A 13472-nucleotide genomic window follows, 5' to 3' on the forward strand; every position below is an offset into this window, starting at 1 on the left:
TTTTCTCCGTCAGGCGGCGCCGCGCCGCGCCGCACGGCGCACGATCGACAATCGCGATAGTCGATAATGTCGATATACTACTCGATACTCGCGTCTCGCGTCTTGCGCGTGGCGCGTGGTGGTGGCGTGGTGGCCGGCGTGGCCCGGATGTTTGTTTGTCACCACGGTCACCACGCAAATCGGATTGAACGGATTCTCGGCAATCTCGGCCACTCGGCTACCTCGCGGACGAAACGAGCGTGAATGGAAATCACAAATGGAAACGTGTCGGATCGACGGATCCTGACGATCCTCGATCGTCCTCGATCGAGCGCCAAGTTCTGGATCTCACGTCCAGCTACTCCGGCTGCGATCGCCGATCGCGACGCGCGACGTGTGCCTGATGCCTGATGCCCGATGCCCGATGATGTGTCAACGTTATATAATTTTGTGATACGTCGACCGTCGTCCGGTCGACGCGATAAGGTCAGTGTATCCCCGGTTATCACGTTGTGAGGTTAGACAGTGCTTTAGATTCTGCGAAACGTGGTCGACAAGAATTTAAGGTGCACGCAACTTCTTCTAACACGTTCTGCACGATTATTAATCTGTAAATATGTACATGTACACGTACATACATTGACTTGCTTTTAATACTGTAACTTCTTCACCAGAAAGTTTATGATTAACTTTATATAGTGTATTAGGATAAAACTTGACTGTATTATATCGCAACTTGAAGCGTATCTCTACTTATCTTATAACTGTCTAAAACAAACGTTGAAAAAGTGCGTACATTTATCAAGATATACATTTTGGTTGTATGCACTTGATATTAGATATTTCGATTGAAAAAAAGATTTTATGTATAAGATACACATGCATGTATGATATAATATACATTATATGTCAACTAATAAAACAGCATTAAATAATGGCAAGCGAATCTTGGAATGTCTTGGTGACGGGAGGCGCCGGTTATATTGGTTCTCATACGGTGTTGGACGTGTTACAAGCGGGCTTTCAGGTGGTGGTAATAGACAACCTTAGCAATGCCTACAAAGGTGAGACGTAACAAGCTACGTTACAAAAAGTGATACGTGATACATTGCATACAATATTTCAACCTATCAACCTATTAAATAATAACATTACGTACTGTCTACGTATTTTCTATTGGCGCTACCACACATGGCATGCACGTTAGAGAGAATGACGTGACACTGTTTTGTTGTGTTTTGTACACGTTTTACATAAATATATGTAATATAAAAATTTTAATTTTTCTTATGTTTACAGACTCAAGTTCTGAGAAACCAGAATGTCTCCTTAGAGTGGAAAAATTGACAAGTAAAAATGTTACGTTCATCAACTGTGACATCACAAACGTCACGGATTTAAGAAATGTGTTTCAGAAAGTAAATACCCTTGTTTGCTCATAACGTCTGCTGATAGCATATTAAATTCAAATATTCAGATTTTTATTTCATTACAGCATACTTTTCATTGTGTCATACATTTTGCGGCATTGAAGGCGGTTGGCGAATCATGTCAGAAACCACTCGAATACTATAAAACTAATGTCAGTGGAACGATAAATCTATTACAAGTTATGCGGGAGAACAATGTAAAGCGTTTTATTTATTCGAGCAGTGCCACGGTTTACGGTGTACCTGAACAACTTCCTTTAGTAGAAGATATGAAAACTGGCAACTGTACGAATCCTTATGGAAGAACAAAATTCATGGTTGAAGAAATACTAAAGGACTTGTGTACCTCGGACAAGGTACCGTACCGTATCAATATCATAATTACCCTGTCTTATGAGATCCACTTTAATAAAAAGTTACTTTCAGGACGTTTCCGTTATATCTTTGAGATATTTTAATCCGGTTGGCGCACATCCCTCAGGTGAAATTGGAGAAGATCCTAATGGCATCCCAAATAATTTAATGCCTTATATTGCACAAGTTTCTGTTGGAAAAAGGGATGTGTTATATGTTTATGGCAACGACTATGATACTCCCGATGGTACAGGTAAGAGTTATATCTTTTTGATCGCAGGATATAAAAAACTAAATAAAACCTTTTTAATAAGACAGCTTATTATGCAATATATATATATCATAGGAAGAAAGAGGACGTTTTATGATGATTATACGTAATCTATATTTATTTTTCTTTTAATTAAATCTGCAGGTGTACGTGACTATATTCATATTATGGATCTGGCAGTTGGACATATGAAAGCTTTGATGTATCAAAAGACTCGTAATCCAATGGGATTTAAGGCGATAAATCTTGGTACCGGAAAGGGCTATTCTGTGCTCGAAGTCATACATGCGTTTGAGAAAGCGTCCGGGCAGAAAATACCATACAAAATAGTTGAACGTAGATCAGGTGACATCTCCGCCAGTTACGCTGATGCTAGTATCGCTAATAAGGAACTAGCCTGGGTTGCTACAAGAAATATGGATGACATGTGTAAGTTATAATATATAATAAATGGATTTAACAGCAATGTAACAAGTGTCTACATTTTCTGTATTTGGATGTTCTAAAATTAGAAACTTATTGATATTCCAGGTGCAGATACATGGAAATGGCAACAAAATAATCCAAACGGTTATAAACACTGATAAGCGTTACACCTAATAACCCTTATGCCTAAATAACTATAAAAACTTGAAGCTTCTAGCTTGCTATCACGCCTTCCGCATATCATTGGATAGATAATGAAACCATATGGTGGTATACAGTTACCAAAGTTTAGACCAAAGCATAAGAAAAGTAGTTATTTATCTTCTGTTATATTAAGCAAGTTTATTAATATATGTATAAATACAATGAGAATTTATGTCTAACGAAATTTAATGTACGTAGAAAAGTTTTGTTGGGTATATGTTTATATAAATCTCTTAAATATAATGTAAAACTTGATTTTTTGCATATATTTAAATTAAATTAATTTCTATCATGATGCCATTTTTAATAGTTGCACAATATATATTGTATCTACATATATAAATGGTGTGTAAAAAATACTTTTCTATATACATCAATGATGCGAAAACAATGTAAATACGTATGGTGACTTATTATGAATAATTATGAAATTATAATAAAATTATAAAAATAATTATAAAAGGATACGTACGTTATTACCGAAGAAAATTATATTTTCGGTATTTTTGTTACCATAACCACAAAATATTTATTGATCTGTAAATTGTTAATAATGAAGTCAAATGTAAGTAGGTAAGTATGGGAAAAAAAGAAATTATTAATTATTCATCAAGTTATCATTTAGATTTTGTCCCTTAATTTCATTGTCTATTCAAAATCAATATACATATATCGAGACTCTAACCACTAACCATCATTATTGATAAAGACAGTGGCTCGACTCTGCGTATCCGTCAGATTCATGGTCCGACTGCCGATGCGATATCGCGTCACATTGACAATTTGAAAATCAGCTGATCCACCATTGACTAGTAATCACCGAATTGAAGAAAAAAGATAGCAGAACGTAATAACCGGCTAGGGCTAGAGGGAACTGTCAAAACAGAGCTGGGATCAGTGGGATCAGCTGGGATTTAAAAAACAGGTTAGGATCGCCCATTTGTTATCAGCTGATCGAGATCGGGACGCGTCAGACGCGTGCTCTATTGAAATGTTCAAATTCAGAATTCAGACTCTGATCGCATCCACGCGAGTCGTTCTGTAATATATCTTGTGATAGAGTCGTGCTGATCATGGACTCGTCGAAGGACGAAACGCAGACGGAGGCAGCGCTGATCGAGAGTCTGTCCGCTGAGCAGAACTCGAGATGCGAATCACCGAAACGCGGCACCACGCTCTCCACCAGCACCAGCAGTTTCGAGGCGCTGGATCCGCACGACCCGAACCTGAGTCGACTGGCGAACACGATGTTCCAGAAGACGGGCGAGTACCTGCAGGAGGAGCTCACCGCTACCCACGCCGACTACCGACTGCTGGAGCGTCTGAACAAGGAGACCATCGCCAAGTATACGGAACTAAAGATCATCTCGTCGAATGTGGTGCAATCACTGGACTCGCTGAATGATAAGTATCAGAAGCTACAGCCGATCCTAGATAACATCAATCAGATTGATGACAGCGTCAGCAAACTGGAGCAAGCTGCGTATAAACTAGCAGCGTACTCCAAGCGACTCGAAGCCAAGTTTAAGGATCTCGAAAAGGATACCAAGAACAAATAAAGCTGTAAGCTGTAAATCATTGTATCTTCATGTACCTATATATATAATAGGATGATAAATACGTATATCTTAGACAGTCACAGTTATTGTTAAAAATATGACGTGTATAAATGTAAAATATGTAAGAGAGCTAGCACGGGTCACAAAAAATCATATCTTTTGTACATTAAATTTATTAGTATACGAGACCTCTTAAACACGCTTACAAAACTTGTATAAACGTGTAGTTTGCCATTCCTTTGCATATCATGTACAATATCTGACTTTTATACGTAACTTATTGATTAAAAGTGATATATCCTATTAAGTGCTCTATCAAACCTAATCTTCCTTCTGCAATGTATCAATAAACCTCACACGGTGCCAGAGTACGGATGATACACAAGTGTAAATATAATCAATATGTAAACCAAGAATACAAATACGTATAACTATATTTAACAAAAGAGGTATCTGTATACATATATTTGCCACAATATTAATACAATGAAAAGTATTTGTCACCTAACGCACCTAGCAGATAGACGTAAGACGTCAATATATAAAGTTGACGTTATTTCTCTTATTTTGATAACAATAATTTACTGAAATATATAATTTAAGTATACAACAGGTGAGATATATGTGTATGCATGATCTGCTAGAAGATTGTGAGTGGTACGTATTTTCTTTACTTTATCGGTAATTATTTTAAGCATTACAATATTATGTGTCTGCGACTATATAAATTATGAAGCATAACACGAGTGGAATATTCAGGTTTCGTAACTATAAAACTTTGTGACTTTGCATTGTCTCGTCGCACTAAAATGTTCATGAGTCACGAATATATGAGAGTCCAAAGCGATCAATTATTACGTCCCGATACGGTCTTCCAAATATCACAATACATAGATTCATCTTAAATGACCATAATAAAGAAAGCTGCAGTGTTCCTATACGTTCCGTCACGTGCCAATAAAAGCTAGTATACTTTTATGAATGATGTTTAGCAGTCTAAGAAGTTGCCAGCCATTAATAATTCCAAAGCAATCTCAGGTGCAATAGGGAATTCTGGTATTTCTGTACTGCTGTTTGTGTAGCGTACTTTGTAAGTAAAATACATGCAGACCTTTTGTAACACGTGAGACCTATGAAAAAAAAAAAAAAAAAAAAAAGACATTTGTTCAAACAATTCATTTATCACAGTATACATATCAGTAAACTTATTTTATGATTTCAAAATGAGAAAAGAAAGAAAACAAATGGTTCGAATCTCTTACGGGATTTCTCGGAAGTTGACTTCGTTGGCTTCATTTTCCGCGAATTGACCAGGACCGCTTAACATTGCTTTGATAGTACCGCTCGTTAACGCGTGTTCCCGTTTAACGATAAACTCATGGCCGTCGCTACTGACCAGCTTCACGTACATTGCGTTTGGTCCTTCACAGCCCCCGTAAACGGGACTACCGTTTTGCTAAAATTTTCAAAACAAATCTATCACGTTATTTGTCACGTAAACAAACTTGATAGAATCTTACATTTATAATCTAGAATATTGTACACGTGGAAGAAATAATGAAACGTATAGCAGAATGAAGAAAAAGAACCGTCTCTAGAGAGCAAAATTTAATTTGGAAAAATAGGTACCGCATGCATGTCTTTAGACGATCTGCCCTCTTCTTCTTCGGTCTTATCGACACTCGCTTCTTCATTGTGCTTGATCCAAAGAAAGATTAATGTTAATCAATATTTTACCACAAACTTTCAGCTTTCCAGAAAGGGAACGAGTATAATTTTAACGTATAACAGCAACACAATATGTACATGTTTGTCATAGAGATACATAGTTATACATCCCGATTACCATGCAGGGATACACGCATGCAAACGAAATTGTTTTATATGTACCTTCTCAGCCTGCATGTTTACATCAGTCGACATATTTACTGTTGACGTGTATGTATCCTCCTGAAGCAAAACCAAACAGTCCAAATATACAAACAATATATATATATATACACACATACCCCAAGTATAAATAACATAGAAACAGATAAATTAAATGCCTTCAACCTATTCTTAAGGTTATAGAGCACAGGGTCTTTTCTTTAAAGGGTCGTATCTCAATAACAATAGGCTAAGTTACACGTTGGAAAGCATTGGTAGCATTTTAAGTGTCTCACGCTCACGGAAACGCTGTATCATGTACACGCGTGAGAGCGACCGAAAATAACCGGAATTATCTTACTTTTTCGAGCATGCAAGGCTGTTCCTGCGCTTATATTTACCGTATATATTTATCGACAGAATAATGTAAATTGGGGATACGTCGTGCTATATTGTTGCCAATGCGCTATATAGTTACTATCTCTGTACAGTTACTATCTAACCGTAATGCTGCTGGGTAGTTTATAAAAATAGTTGGGAATTATTATCATCAATCTATTACGAAATGGCGAGCGGCTCTACATACCTACCTTACAGACGACACGAAATTTTAATTAAATCAGACTTCTTAATGACGATGTGTAGTGCCGTGTCGCACACAGCAATGCGTATCAGCTGACGACTTGTGACGCGACTGACGAGAGTGACGAGACGACGAGACTCGTCGGTCGTGTCATCGACTGCTAACAGGCTGAATGCTGAATGGCAAATCAAATGACAGAATGGCACGCGACCCTGCGCCGCCCTGCGGCCTGCGCCTGCACGACCCCACATTCCCACACCCCCCACACCACACGTCGACGACACTAACTTCTTATCGCGTTTTATTCGAGAGTGATCACAATATGGCGATCAGGCCGAAGCCAATCAGATTCATTGCTACGTCCTTTTCATTGGCCGCATTCGACGGAACGCGGCCATAGTGTTCATAGATGAAATCAGCACTTACACATCTATATACTCCGCACTTTTTTAGAGCGGAGAGCGGAGATGTGAACCGTAAAGGTTAAATGGGTTAAATAAACGTCTGGTATTTTTTATGATTCTTGACTTGCCGTTTAACAATAATAATTGTGAAATAACTCAAGTAATGTTCATTTTATGAATCGTTTCGATCCAGAGACACTCGTTTTTTTATTATAAAAATTCCATCAATACGATCATTGAAGTTTATGCGATCCAACTGTCATTATCTCATCTTGCAGGTTGGATTATAATATATACATAGCTTTTGTTAATAATTTACATAAATAACTCATTTAATCAATTCTTTTTATACGTGTATTCATCAAGAAGAAAAAATCGTCAATTTATTTTAATAAATTTAATTCTATTATGATTGCATTTATATATGATCTATAAATGAAATAAAAGTAATCAATTCTTTTTTTCAAAAATCTATTCAGAATTTTTTAATATGCTTTGAAATAAAATTGATATACTCTATCTAAAATTGAACAATAAAGTTAACAAATAAAAATAAATTTGTAATTTCTTCCCACAATGTATTGTCACATTGGAACTTTTATCATTTTTTGAATATTTTTTGCAGGAGAAAGATGTGAGAATTTGCAGCGATTTATTTAATGTTTAAGGATCATCATGGCTGTTCTTAAATCAAGACCTACCTGCTTATTGAAAACATTTGGATTATCCAGATAACGCTTCTTTAAATTATACAAGACATATAAATAATGTCCTTCAGAATACGTTTAGCTCGCAGCAGGCCAATTAGACTTCTGGGGAGCGTAGCTATGAAGTGTTGGGCTTTCAGTGGAGCATATATCCTCGTGTGCTTTTTTTTATATTGGTTATACGGTGGAGTTTTGGCTTTCTTTTTGCTGTGTTTTGCCACAACTGGTTTGTATATACATATTTTTTACTATAGAAAGCTTTATTTCCTAGCAAAGCTTTTAACCATTATTGATTCAGAGGTATTGTATTAAGTTAAAAATGTTATAGGACTGATTTTGTTTTTTATTACAGGAATACTCTATCATAGAGAAGACCAACTTCTTTATCATCCAGAACTGCCGGCCCATTCAAGAGTTTACGTACCAGCTCCTTCAATATTTAGTTTGCCTTATCAAAGTATATATACCAGAGCTGGAGATGGCACAATGCTGCACATGTTTTTTGTTTCTCAACCAGAAGATAGAATGAGGAAGGCGCCTACGTTGCTGTTTCTTCACGGCAACGCTGGCAATATGGGCCATCGGTATTCATTATATTACTACGTTAATTTAGTAATATAGTAACAAGTCATATCGCGATATATATCATATTTATGTTTTTATGTTTTTTCCAGATTGCAGAATATAGTAGGACTCTATCATAATATTCAGTGTAATATTCTAATGTTAGAATATCGAGGGTATGGGCTTTCGCAAGGTACTCCGTCGGAGGAGGGCCTTTATATGGATGCTCGAGCAGGAATAGATTACCTGTTTAGTAGAACGGATATTAATACCAATGAAATTATAGTATTCGGTAGATCGCTAGGTAAAGAATCTAATTTTATTATTTGGAATATTTATTATAATTCTTTAACTTTTTTTAAATTTATATTTTATTGTATCAAGTTTCTAAGAACAGTCCTTTACAATCTTACTAATTATCAGTATTTATAATAATTAAATTTGATTAATTTATAATTTGTATAGGTGGAGCGGTAGCCATTGATTTAGCCACGAAGGAAGAAAATTCACACAGAATTTGGTGCCTTATACTTGAAAACACCTTCACCAGTATCCCAGATATGGCCGCCTTATTTGTAGGATCTAAATTTTTACAGTACTTGCCACTTTTTGTATACAAGAACAAGGTAAACGGAACAGGGAATATTAAAAATTTTTTTGATTATTTTATATACAATTCTTCTGGTTCTCTTTTTATAAATTAAAGGTTTTATAAAAAATATACCGTATATCTACTATATTAAAAAGTGTCATGATTAGCAAATTTTTATGTATCATTATTTTTCTTCGAATTTATATATTTATTATATTTTATATGATCTGTCTTATCTATATTCTTATATTTATTTATATTTTCATATATTCTTTTTTATATGATTCCTCACATTTTCATGCTTTTTATCACGTTGCAGTATTTGTCTATTCTGAAAGTTCGCTCAGTCACAGTACCCACTCTGTTTATTTCTGGTCTGGCGGATACACTGGTACCACCCCGCATGATGCAGGATCTTTATAAGAATTGCCGAAGCACATATAAACGTATACTTCCAATCGTGGATGGCACACATAACGAAACCTGGTGTCAACCGAGTTATTATCAAAACATTAACGCCTTTCTGACCGAGCTCAGGGAAAATCCACCTCCAAGGGTAACGTCTAGTCATTGGCAAATCGATAATATTTAGTGATAAAGCGCTTCTATTGTCACATCTATTATTGTCTATCGTCATAAACGTAAATGTAATTTTTACATGTTAGAAACATGTAAAAGAATTGACTTTTCGAATTGAACTTTTTCTACTTTTTGTAGAAATTGTTTTTACGCGTTGCAGAAAAAGTCGATCTTATCGATTCAGAAGTGATTACTAATTATTGTTACGTCCAAATCAAAGCATAATTAAATGAATTAATTATTTCAAATTATTGTGTCAATTCATTTAAGTAATATAATTAAATTTACTTAAACTTAATTGGCTTAAATTAATTTGATTTAATTATGATAAGTTAAATTAAAATAATCAGTAATCGGAAAAAAAACATTACTTAATCAATGGAAAATAGATATAACTAAATATCTTAAGAGATTCTGTAATGTGGGAACGTGTGAATTAAAAATAACGAAAGATAAAAATCCTTAAAAATGCGATTTAAAGGTATGTGAAGAGAATATTATAAAACATAAGTTTATTTATATTAAAATAAGTTTAATTTTGTGACTACCAAAAGTATGCATGTGTCCATAAAGATAAAAGTTTTGATATTTCTTCATATAAATCATATTATGGATTATATTATTATATATTATTCCTGACCGTTCCTGTTATACACAATAAGTACTATAGTAAAAAATTTTTAAAAATATAATTTATGACAGCTAATCTATGCAATTTTTGGAAAAACTTGCATAAATTACATATTATGTAAATTGTGCTAAGGAAATAATAAAAGATATCTTTTATATTTTTTCCCAATAGCAGTCTTCATGTTTTTGTAAAAATAAAAAGATTTAAAGTCTACGATTGATTCGTCTTCTCTTCGCGATCATTCTTCGAGTTAATAGAATGCCGATTATCGTTAGAATTGCGAGCAGTGCGATTGCCGTAGCCAGAACAGCAATCATTCCAGGACCAGTTCTGAATGTCACAACCTGTTGGTTAGAACTACTTGCAACATTAACAGTCATTCTCTCCGAAAAATGTGAAAACTCATCACAAAAGACTTCTCCCTTCCATTTGTACCAATGAATCATCCTTTTGTTGGCTAATGGAGGTGGACCAGCACATCTAATTTTATTATATTATTAATAAATTGTGTAAAAAAAAATAGGACATATTCATTTATAACTGTTATGATATTCACAATAAAAAATAATAAAAAAGATAGAGATTAATTTGAAATTTTAGATATAACGATATTAATTTGTATGTTTTTTTTATAAACAAAAAGTAAATTAAAGTGATTGTTATATTAGCTTAACAATACTAATTCAATACATCGAGAAAGAAAGAAATTTATAAGAAATAAGTTCTAAAATATTCAATAATATTGACTTATGTATAGTTACCTCAAATCTTCTAAAAGACTAGGTTTCCTAATGTAAAGTTTTGGCACTAATTCGTTCAACATCCATTGCAATGAACAATTGCAAATAAATGGATTTCCTTGCAGATTAATGAGATAATTTAAATTTGAAACGTTTTTGTAAACGTTTATATTAAACAGCTCTGCTGGCAAGTGAGTAAAGCGATTATTGCTCAAATCTAACTGAAAAATGAATAAGGATTAATAAATGTCTCTTAAGAAAAAAAGTATATCTTTTATATCAAATACTTACAGAGCATATATTCATATGTCGAAAAACATTTTCCTCAATCACATTCAATTTCGTATTACTCGAAATAGTCACATTAATGCAAATATTTGTCTTTTCTTTTAACATTAGAAGTGTTTCTTTGTCAATCTTCTCAATTGTATCTACAAATTTTACTTCGAATATTTCCAAATTCAGTTCAGACCAAATTTTTATATCTCTCAGACGATTTCCATTGACTTTAAAAATTTTTAAACTTGGAAAATTTTTAATAGAAATGGTTTCAGGTATTGTTGTTAAATCATTGAAAGATAGATCTAGCGTTTCCAAATTTTTTAGGAAAATATCTGGAAAGTCTGATAAAGAATTTCCACTGATATTTACATTTTTTAATTCTTCCAGTAATGTTAAATTGTTATATATGTTAGAAATATTATTGTTTTGAATGTTTAAGGTATGAATTGATGATTTTTGGAATGACACGGTATTAATAAGATTGCTTTCCGTATGAAGTTCCAACAGTGACAGTGGAAGATTTTGGAAATTTAAAGAGAGAAGCTGATTATTGTTAATGCGAAGAATCTTCAGCTGCTGCATATTAAGTAATAAATTGGCCGGGAGAGTGTTAAATTTGTTGAAAGAGAGATTTAAGTAATCTAACTCCAGCATACCATCGAGAAAGTTCTGCAAAATATTAAAGTTAATGAATTTAATAGGAGTAATGTTAGTTATAATAACTATATAATTTTAATTAACATGACTGTATGTACACACTTTTATTATAGTATTACTAAATTTCACTAAAAATTTTTTTGTCAGATTTTAATTTTTTGCTATAAAATACATTATCATATTACCAGATCAATGAGATTGTTGTGAGATACATCAAGAATTTTCAGCTTTGTTGTTGCATTTTCTGAACTTTTCTCCAAATTGTTGATGTGATTATGACTCAAATTAAGTTTAGAGAGAGAAGAAACTGTGTTAAGAATAGAAATATCAAAGCCCCAAAGTAAATTACTAGAATAATCTAAATCTTCGAGCTCATTTAGGTTTTTAAAGATATCCGAATGTATATTATCCAGTTGATTTTGAGACAGATCCAATATTTTTAAACGTTTCAAGTTTTTTAGTTCATTTATGGGTAGAAGCACTATATTGTTTCTTGAAAGAATAAGTTTGTTTAGTGGCCGATGCTTATCTAAGGTGAGAAGATCGAAGTTAAGAACTTTGTTAGTTCCTAAGTATCTGTCATGGCAATCAATAATTGGTCCTGCATCTGCAAGAACAACGATATGTATATTATATTGACATTTACGAATTATATTATTAATCGTATCACAAATCAAGTTATGATATTATTATTTATAATAACACAATGATAATATATAACAAAAATATTACCACATATTTATTAATTTCATTATTTTCATTTGTTAATTTATTAAATCTTTTTACAAACTTTTTTTCTTTTGAAAAGCATAACACTAACTAATTTATAATTGGTAGTAATGATATAATAATAAAAATAATATCATGTATTTATTTATTATTTCTTAATCCATTTATTCGATTATTTCTCCTGATAGATCTTATCTTCTTTTCTTTTGGACTTACTTGAGGTATTAGAACATACACAGGTTTTACATATATCGCACAAACATTGGTGGCATAGAACGAAAAGCAACAATGTAATAATGTTAAACATCATGATATCCGCACTGGGATTTCACACGCAGGCTATCACTAAATGATCGCATATTTAGTCATAGTAGATACACACCTACTATAGCTGATTCTGATAGCATATCTGATAAGTGCGTCTCAACCATGTGATCCGTTACATATTACTCATCTTGTTACGAAAAATGTAGATATGATAAATTTAATTTAATCAATTATTGACATGTTCATAATTTCTTGATGATTCTGGAACATGCTGTATAAAAAATCAACGTATGCAGTAATAATTTTAATTTAATCTATCATTTATTTCAATCTATTTTAATCTACTTAAGACCAATGTCTCATTCTAAAAAAAAATATATATTCCAAGTATTAAAAATGCAATATTCTTATATCAAACAATTTTGATTGTTGAATAGTACTCGAAAACATTGTTGTTAATTCCAAGCAATATTTTTATTATAATGACCAATAGCTCAATTAATTTCCAAGTAATAAATTAAACAAATACTTGATTATCATTCATTATTATGTAGATAAAAAATATTGTCAAAGCCACAACTATTGCATCACAAAAGTACACATCATTACTTATTATTTAGTAATTTTGTATATTACTTATTATTA

General features: G+C 33.1%; 5 protein-coding genes and 1 long non-coding RNA gene across 15 annotated transcripts; 3 read left to right on the forward strand and 3 right to left on the reverse strand.

Annotated features, from left to right (window-relative positions):
* The first annotated feature begins 123 nt into the window (after positions 1-123).
* On the forward strand, positions 124-2956 carry Gale (UDP-galactose 4'-epimerase). Of its 3 annotated transcripts, none has more exons than XM_071789755.1 (7): positions 124-465; positions 905-1043; positions 1279-1397; positions 1457-1765; positions 1836-2016; positions 2179-2463; positions 2566-2956. In XM_071789755.1, exons 2-7 carry the CDS (start codon positions 914-916, stop codon positions 2616-2618), a joined length of 1077 nt encoding a protein of 358 aa, XP_071645856.1. In that variant the 5' UTR covers positions 124-465; positions 905-913; the 3' UTR covers positions 2619-2956. The 3 variants fall into 3 exon arrangements, with proteins under 3 accessions (XP_071645856.1, XP_071645859.1, XP_071645857.1); XM_071789758.1 differs by having other exon boundaries at positions 129-465; positions 1475-1765; XM_071789756.1 differs by having other exon boundaries at positions 195-545.
* Positions 2908-3494, reverse strand: LOC139819953 (uncharacterized). The gene is made up of 2 exons (XR_011733852.1): positions 3357-3494; positions 2908-3201 (listed from the first exon to the last, which is right to left on the reverse strand). It is a non-coding gene; the product is annotated as an uncharacterized lncRNA (long non-coding RNA).
* On the forward strand, positions 3403-4303 carry Blos2 (biogenesis of lysosome-related organelles complex 1 subunit 2). The gene is made up of 2 exons (XM_071789764.1): positions 3403-3589; positions 3725-4303. The coding sequence occupies exon 2, from the start codon at positions 3738-3740 to the stop codon at positions 4221-4223; it is 486 nt and encodes a 161-aa protein (XP_071645865.1). The 5' UTR covers positions 3403-3589; positions 3725-3737; the 3' UTR covers positions 4224-4303.
* A 336-nt stretch (positions 4304-4639) lies between these two features.
* Positions 4640-6841, reverse strand: Eloc (elongin C). Of its 4 annotated transcripts, none has more exons than XM_071789765.1 (5): positions 6683-6841; positions 6114-6173; positions 5853-5921; positions 5486-5679; positions 4640-5353 (listed from the first exon to the last, which is right to left on the reverse strand). In XM_071789765.1, the coding sequence occupies exons 2-5, from the start codon at positions 6144-6146 to the stop codon at positions 5212-5214; spliced, it is 438 nt and encodes a 145-aa protein (XP_071645866.1). In that variant the 5' UTR covers positions 6147-6173; positions 6683-6841; the 3' UTR covers positions 4640-5211. The 4 variants fall into 4 exon arrangements, with proteins under 4 accessions (XP_071645866.1, XP_071645868.1, XP_071645869.1 ...); XM_071789767.1 differs by having other exon boundaries at positions 6679-6833; XM_071789768.1 differs by lacking the exon at positions 5853-5921.
* A 263-nt stretch (positions 6842-7104) lies between these two features.
* Bem46 (abhydrolase domain containing 13-like protein Bem46) lies at positions 7105-9769 on the forward strand. Of its 4 annotated transcripts, none has more exons than XM_071789761.1 (6): positions 7105-7239; positions 7748-8012; positions 8139-8370; positions 8461-8654; positions 8816-8976; positions 9262-9769. In XM_071789761.1, exons 2-6 carry the CDS (start codon positions 7847-7849, stop codon positions 9532-9534), a joined length of 1026 nt encoding a protein of 341 aa, XP_071645862.1. In that variant the 5' UTR covers positions 7105-7239; positions 7748-7846; the 3' UTR covers positions 9535-9769. The 4 variants fall into 4 exon arrangements, with proteins under 4 accessions (XP_071645862.1, XP_071645860.1, XP_071645861.1 ...); XM_071789759.1 differs by having other exon boundaries at positions 7107-7357; positions 7705-8012; XM_071789760.1 differs by having other exon boundaries at positions 7107-7357.
* A 359-nt stretch (positions 9770-10128) lies between these two features.
* LOC139819939 (uncharacterized) lies at positions 10129-13361 on the reverse strand. Of its 2 annotated transcripts, none has more exons than XM_071789742.1 (5): positions 12943-13361; positions 12017-12438; positions 11184-11843; positions 10914-11113; positions 10129-10632 (listed from the first exon to the last, which is right to left on the reverse strand). In XM_071789742.1, exons 1-5 carry the CDS (start codon positions 12989-12991, stop codon positions 10356-10358), a joined length of 1608 nt encoding a protein of 535 aa, XP_071645843.1. In that variant the 5' UTR covers positions 12992-13361; the 3' UTR covers positions 10129-10355. The 2 variants fall into 2 exon arrangements, with proteins under 2 accessions (XP_071645843.1, XP_071645842.1); XM_071789741.1 differs by having other exon boundaries at positions 12777-13361.
* Positions 13362-13472: the final 111 nt, after the last annotated feature.

The sequence above is a fragment of the Temnothorax longispinosus genome, chromosome 10, assembly GCF_030848805.1.
Source record: "Temnothorax longispinosus isolate EJ_2023e chromosome 10, Tlon_JGU_v1, whole genome shotgun sequence".
NCBI lineage: Eukaryota > Metazoa > Arthropoda > Insecta > Hymenoptera > Formicidae > Temnothorax > Temnothorax longispinosus.